We start from the raw sequence: 7,105 nt of genomic DNA on the forward strand, positions 1-7,105 counted from the left end.
AAAGTAGGTTTTATTTTTAAAATTCAATTAATAAATACATAAATATGAAATATATAATATGCAAGTTAAAAATGCTAATTTTAATATAAAAAATAAATACATTGTAACATGACTTTTTATACAAAAAGATCGTAAATGTTAAAAATAAAAAAGTTCATTGAATATATACACAAAAGGAAAGTGGTTTGTGGACTGATGGAGTTATAATGTAATCATGTAGTTTTACTTGGGGATCGTTTAACTGAGGCTCATAAACTAATTTAAGATCCTAACACAAACCGCCTGTATTGAAATCAACTGATATCAAATCTGTTTAAGAGGCCTTCCTATACACCTTTGTTGACATTTTAATAGAGCTGTAAGGTGCCAAATGATGGCTCACAAGAACTCTAGCCTTTAGCTATTTTTTTCCCTTTCATGTGGCAAGATTTTGTAATATTTAGTTAGAAATATCTGTAATTAGTACACGTCCTCTTTTACATGTCTATTTTCATTTTCAAAGAGTCAATTGACCAATTTTTGACTAGACATTACAAATTATTTATTCATTTTTTTTATAATCTGAAAGTTGTATATTAAAATAGACTAGATATACTTTCTAATAATATAATTTTTATTATTTTTTTCAATTATATGATACATATATATTTCAGTCAATATAAAGTCAATTTGAGAAAAGTTGAAATCAACCCATAAAAGGGGAAGGAGTGAGTAATTACTATTTTCTTCATCACATTACTCTCTCAGTAATAACACCCTTCATAAAATGACTTGCAAGCAAAAATCACGTAGATCGTAATAGCCTAATAGGCAATATATATCCTAAATTACTCCCTTCTTCCTCCTATTTATTTATCATTTTTTCACTGTCACATATTTTAGAACTCCTATAAGATACAGTTTCATAATTTATTTTAAAAAAATTTCTGATTAAATTATTTTATGAAACTATGCCTTTAATACGTGTTTTCAATCTAAAGAATATAGGGAGACGAATGAGTATTAGTGGGGAGTGGCTGCCAAGGATTTATCTAGGGCATGCAATTTTACCTACCAGAACAAAGCCTAATTATTTACTTGCTAATAGTTCTACCACCAGGTGATTATATGCATGCTTTAAACATGTAAATAGTGTAACACAATGTCAGAAAATCAAAAGAAAAACAGCTTAATCAATTGTTAACATCAATTACTAGCAGCTCATCGTTTCAAAGTGTTCAGCTGTTTACCAAAACTACTGATTAATCCCGCAGCCCCTTCTTGTATTTTGACTACCACTTGCGGACTCCTAGTTTTCGAAAACAATAATTCAAACAATAATACATATATTCAACTTTATTGGATAAAAAATGCAGACTCAAGGCCGATAAGATCAGAAAATCAATTAATATTTATTTCATATAATTTTAATATTTGTTGATCTCAAAACATTTGAAAATCCTAGTTCCGTCATTGATCAGCGTAACTTCTAATATGCAAAATATATCAACATTTGACACAATTTTCCCAAATTGTTCTACTATAAATATGCACACTCAGCTACTGAAGAATACCACAGACATTCCTTCAGCACTTACATAAAACTTTCTTTCTTATTTTTCCAAAACATTTTTATCCGAAATTGGACCATGGTTTCTAAACTTCTCTTTCTCCTACCTTATTTTATCATCTTTACACTTTCACCCCTATTCTTCCCCTCCACAGCAGAATTACTTTTCCCCTCCAGCCCCATTTGCAAGGCCATTCCAAACCACCCCTTCTGTAGAACTTCCCCTATACATTACCATCATCGTCGTGCTAATATCTATGAAAATGGCAGACTCTCTATCGTTAACTCGATAGCTGCCACACATAAACTCATGACACTGATAGACAAGTACCTCCAGCACTCTTCTTCACTAAAACCAGGTGTCATTCTGGCTCTTCAAGATTGTCATTCTCTTGTCAGTCTTAACAAGGATTTTCTCAGTACTTCTCTCCTTGCTGTTAACAAAACTAGAACCCTGTCCTTAGTACGAGCTGACGATGTACAGACCCTACTAAGTGCCATTCTGACCAACACAGAAACTTGTTTGGATGGACTTAAGGAACTAGCTTCTTCCTGGTTCCGTCTAAACAATGACATATCTACTCTTGTCGCGAAGGACATTAAGCTTTATAGTCTTTCGTTGGACCTATTCATCAAAGGGTGGATTCCTGAAAGGGAAATTCGGCCATCTGAACCTCCTAAGAATAGCTCAACACCCAAAGGTGAAATTTTATATTGGGAAAAGTTCGCGAATGTTACAGTCAGTAAAGATGGATCCAGAAACTTCACTACTATCAATGATGCTGTGGCCGCGGCTCCAGAAAAATCTGAAACTACTTCTGGATACTTTGTGATTTATGTCCTTGCTGGAATTTATGAAGAATACATCTCCATTCCTAAGAACAAACAATATGTGATGATCGTCGGGGATGGTATCAATCAGACAGTAATAACTGGCAGCCACAGTGTTGGTGATGGCTGGAGTACATTTAACTCTTCGACATTGGGTAAAACTTCTATTCTTATTTCATTTCTGAGTGCATATAGCTACTTTTTTCGTTTCTTTATTTACGACATGATGATAACTATTAGAACTTAATCAGGTCAACAAAAACAGCCTATGTACTGACCATAATTTAAAATAACTAGCCTTTAACCCCGTGCAAAGCACGGACGGTTATATAATTCATAATTTATTAATTATAATTTAAATCTTAACACCATTTTATTAGTATTTTAGTTTTGATGATTTGGATTTTAGTTAAATTATATTAACTAACTAATTATATCTTCTAACGGAAATTTAGCTTTCACAATTTATTACCTATCTATAAATATTTTTCTGATATTAATATGTGACAGTTTATTATTCAATTAATTTTAAATCAAAATTTTCATATTTCATATATCTTCGTATGTTCCGTAATAATTCGTGTTTGTAATGAACTCGAACACGTTGGAGTTAAATTTCGAGTAGAATACGTTATAATTAAAAAGTAGCGTCTCTAATTATTCATATTTATTTTAGACAAAAGATATTCAAAATTGTATATTTATAATTAGTTATACATTTATCTATAAGTATTTTTTAATATTAATATATGTTATTACCAGTAGTTTCACCTTTTTTCAACTAATTATAAATTATATTTAAAAAGATATTAATATACATAAGGAGTGTTTTAGTATATGAAATTGTTTAATAGATATCTACTTGTAGACTTTTATTTTTAGAAGAGAGTACCAAACCAAACTTTTGTACGACTACAAATTATACTCATGTTGGCTTTTTATAGTATAGTATAGATTATTAATTTCTGAATGTCCATCATTTTCACAACCAATTAATAAAACTAAGTTTTAGATTTTTAAGGCCATAGCCAAAATTTGGCGACTAATATCAGGAAAATAGTAGTCCATAATCAATATATGCATGTTGTCTGTTACATTAAGTTCTTGTTAATGTGTAATTTATGCAGCTGTTGCTGGGCAAGGATTTGTTGGAGTCAATATTACGATAAGGAATACTGCAGGAGCAGCGAAGCAGCAGGCAGTGGCGCTGAGAAACAGTGCAGATTTGTCAACATTTTACAGCTGCAGTTTCGAGGGCTACCAGGATACTTTATATGTCCACTCACTAAGACAATTTTACAGAGATTGTGACATCTATGGCACGGTTGACTTCATATTTGGTAATTCGGCTGCTGTGCTTCAAAATTGCAACATATATCCGCGCCTGCCTCTAGCCAAACAGTTCAATGCCATCACAGCTCAAGGACGGACTGATCCAAATCAGAACACTGGAATTTCAATACAAAATTGCAAAATAAGGGCTGCTGATGATTTGGCTGCTAGCGATGGAACTACACACACATATCTGGGGAGGCCTTGGAAGGAGTATTCTAGGACAATTTACATGCACACTTTTATGGACAGCTTAATTCATCCAGATGGTTGGCGCGAGTGGTCAGGGGACTTCGCCCTGCATACAAGTTACTATGCTGAGTTTAATAACACGGGGCCTGGAGCGGGGATAGGAGGAAGAGTTACATGGCCAGGATTTCACATAATTGACTCCTCAGACGCAGCTAATTTTACAGTAAATAACTTCATATTAGGAGATCAATGGATACCTAAGACTGGCACCCCTTATATTTTTCAGTAGCTTATAGATTTAATGAGGGCAAAATATTTCCTGTACTTGATACTTATGTGATTACATAATAAGGGTTGAGCTTAATTTTCAAATAAAGTTGCTAATGTTACAGCTTTATCTTGCAGTAGTAATGGTAATACATAAAAAGTAGCGGTAGACTAGAAGACTCAAAGCTTAAAAAAAAAAAAAGGAGAGCAGGATACAAAGCTAAAAGAAAAGAACAACAAAATACAAATAATAGTGGAATCCACGTCATTCTGTACATATTTATGTATCCGTGTATGTGGACCTGGCATTACTTAATACATAACTAACTTAGGCAGAGACTATAACTAATAGTTCTCCTGTAACTAAATGCATGACCATATAAAGTCCACGAGAAGACACGTCAAAATTAGACTTATACTAAAATAATCATCAACAACAAAATCTCAGTTAGTTTGCAGAAATCTCCAGTACAGCATATTATGTGAATCAGAGACTCTTGGTGCATGTACAGTCAACAACTTCATTTAAATGATTAATACTTGGTATCAGAACATTCCTCCGCGGTTAGTAAGGAACATTCCTAGTATCCGTCACACACACAAAGTTCAATGATGAGCAGAATGTTTACGACGTTCCATAAAGAACTATGATTGCTGTACTTTGGTTTGAGGTTAAAGATATCAGTGCATTAATATCTACAAACATCAAGGATTCTGATACTTGTATATCAATGTATTAATAATAAACCAACTGCAGGCAACATAATTTCACACATTTTTTACTTCAAATGCTTCTATATCCGTCCAACACGTTTATGATTCTCCAACATATGCAAAGTTGACTTCATTAAAATAAGTAAACAACACAACAACTGCAGGCAATAACAATTCTTGTTCCGAAATTTTGTCCTCAACTGATAATGTATCCATTGCACACGTTTATGATTCCTCCTAATATATCCGACTTCATTATTTTCCAAGATTTTTCTTCTACTATATATAGGGACTTGGATAGCCCTTTATAATCATTCAATCCACTCCCATATTCAGAGTCATATCATACCTTAAAACCATGGCTTCCAAGTTCTTTTCTAAAAATTCCCAAGCTCTGTTTTTTGCATTTGCACTTTTATTTAATTGTTTTTCATCTGTGGCTGATAATGTTTCTTCCTCTAACTCAATTTGTGATTCAACCCCCTATCCTTCCTCGTGTATCTCCTCTCTTCCGACAAATTACAACACTACCAACACCAACGTCTATAAGGTGTGCCAGTTCTCCATCCGTAAATCCATGTCAAATGCTCGCAAGTTTAAGTTGTTGATTGAGGATTATCAGAAATCATCTTCAGCATTAACACCTGGGGCAATCCGGGCTCTTGAAGATTGCCATTTACTTGCTGATCTTAACATGAATTTTCTGACTAGTTCTTTGCAGTCAGTAAGCACCAAAGACTTATCTTCTTCCAGAGTCGAAGAAGTACAAACCCTACTCAGTTCCATTTTAACAAATACACAGACTTGTTTAGATGGCCTTCAAGAAACAGCTTCAACTTGGAGCCAGAAAAATGGCATCTCCACCCCTCTCGCAAATGATAATAAACTTTTCAGTGATTCTTTATCTCTATTCAACAAAGGTTGGGGACATAATATGAATGAAGGAACGTCTTATCCTTCAAAGAAGCGGCTATCAGGATTTAAAAATAGCCAGTTACCTTCAAAAATGTCAAGCAAAGACAGAGCCGTCTTTGAGAGAATTGGCAGAAAGCTTCTGCAAACAGACGATGGTGCTGATGAGATTCCAATAAGTGACCTGGTCATTGTCAATAAAGATGGAAGCGGGAATTTCACCACCATTAATCAAGCTTTGGCGATAGCTCCAAATAACTCACTAGCTAGTGATGGATATTTTCTGATTTATGTTGTTGCAGGGGTTTACGAAGAATATATTACTATCCCCAAAAACAAGAAGTACTTGATGATGATCGGTGATGGCATTAATCAGACTGTGATCACTGGCAATCACAACGTTGTCGATGGATGGACCACGTTTAATTCCCCAACATTTGGTAAGAAAATAAATCATTACAGTACTATTAAAATTTAAATATATATTTATTTTGTACTAATAATCAATAAACAAAATTCTATTGCAGCTGTGGTGGGACAAGGATTTGTCGGGGTGAATATAACATTCAGAAATACAGCGGGAGGAATCAAGCATCAAGCAGTTGCATTAAGAAATGGAGTGGATCAGTCTACTTTCTATAGCTGCAGTTTTGAGGGATACCAAGACACTCTCTACGTGCACTCTCAAAGGCAATACTACACAGAGTGTGACATCTATGGCACCGTGGATTTCATATTTGGTAACGCGGCTGCAGTATTTCAGAACTGCAACATTTATCCACGACTTCCATTAGCCAACCAGTTCAATGCCATCACAGCTCAAGGAAGAATTGATCCAAATCAGAACACAGGCATTTCTATACAAAATTGTAATATCAAAGCTGCTGCTGATTTGGCTTCAAGCGGTGGAACTACTCAGACGTATCTAGGAAGGCCCTGGAAACAGTACTCAAGAACTATTTACGTTCACTCTTTCATGGATAGCTTGATCAATCTGCAATGACCCAAGATAAGAACGGTCCAGGCCCAAAACTATGGACGTATTCTAGAAGGAATAAGGGTAAAAAGGTCATCCCAGATGTCAAGGGTAATTGAGGAAATGAACATTGTTTGTGGTGGAGAAAAGGGGGTAGGAAGGCTGATTAGGGTTTTTATGCATTGTGTGAGTAAGAGTAGATCTGGGAGAGTCCAACCTCTCGAACGTTGGAAGGCCAGGGCTAGTAATCCGTTTGTAACGATTGATGGTCCTTGTCATATCTTTTATTATTCAGTATTAATCAAACAGTCCATTTCGTGTGTTCAAGTTTA

The 7,105-nt window shown here is 34.6% G+C and overlaps 2 protein-coding genes across 2 annotated transcripts; both read left to right on the forward strand.

The window, feature by feature from the left end:
- Positions 1-1,536: 1,536 nt before the first annotated feature.
- On the forward strand, positions 1,537-4,295 carry LOC108211783 (pectinesterase). The gene is made up of 2 exons (XM_017383469.2): positions 1,537-2,535; positions 3,508-4,295. The coding sequence occupies exons 1-2, from the start codon at positions 1,629-1,631 to the stop codon at positions 4,191-4,193; spliced, it is 1,593 nt and encodes a 530-aa protein (XP_017238958.1). The 5' UTR covers positions 1,537-1,628; the 3' UTR covers positions 4,194-4,295.
- Positions 4,296-5,216: 921 nt separating this feature from the next.
- On the forward strand, positions 5,217-7,105 carry LOC108212866 (probable pectinesterase/pectinesterase inhibitor 7). Its single transcript, XM_017384579.2, has 2 exons — positions 5,217-6,237; positions 6,325-7,105. The coding sequence occupies exons 1-2, from the start codon at positions 5,244-5,246 to the stop codon at positions 6,798-6,800; spliced, it is 1,470 nt and encodes a 489-aa protein (XP_017240068.2). The 5' UTR covers positions 5,217-5,243; the 3' UTR covers positions 6,801-7,105.

This window comes from Daucus carota, chromosome 3 (assembly GCF_001625215.2).
Source record: "Daucus carota subsp. sativus chromosome 3, DH1 v3.0, whole genome shotgun sequence".
NCBI classification, from domain to species: domain Eukaryota; kingdom Viridiplantae; phylum Streptophyta; class Magnoliopsida; order Apiales; family Apiaceae; genus Daucus; species Daucus carota.

Bases quoted from the DNA above. Each gene is read 5' to 3' on its own strand.
- LOC108211783 (XM_017383469.2), top strand. From the start codon at position 1,629: ATGGTTTCTAAACTTCTCTTTCTCCTACCTTATTTTATCATCTTTACA. The intron at 2,536-3,507 runs GTAAAACTTCTA...TAATTTATGCAG, and splicing joins ATTTAACTCTTCGACATTGG to CTGTTGCTGGGCAAGGATTT.
- LOC108212866 (XM_017384579.2), top strand. From the start codon at position 5,244: ATGGCTTCCAAGTTCTTTTCTAAAAATTCCCAAGCTCTGTTTTTTGCA. The intron at 6,238-6,324 runs GTAAGAAAATAA...ATTCTATTGCAG, and splicing joins GTTTAATTCCCCAACATTTG to CTGTGGTGGGACAAGGATTT.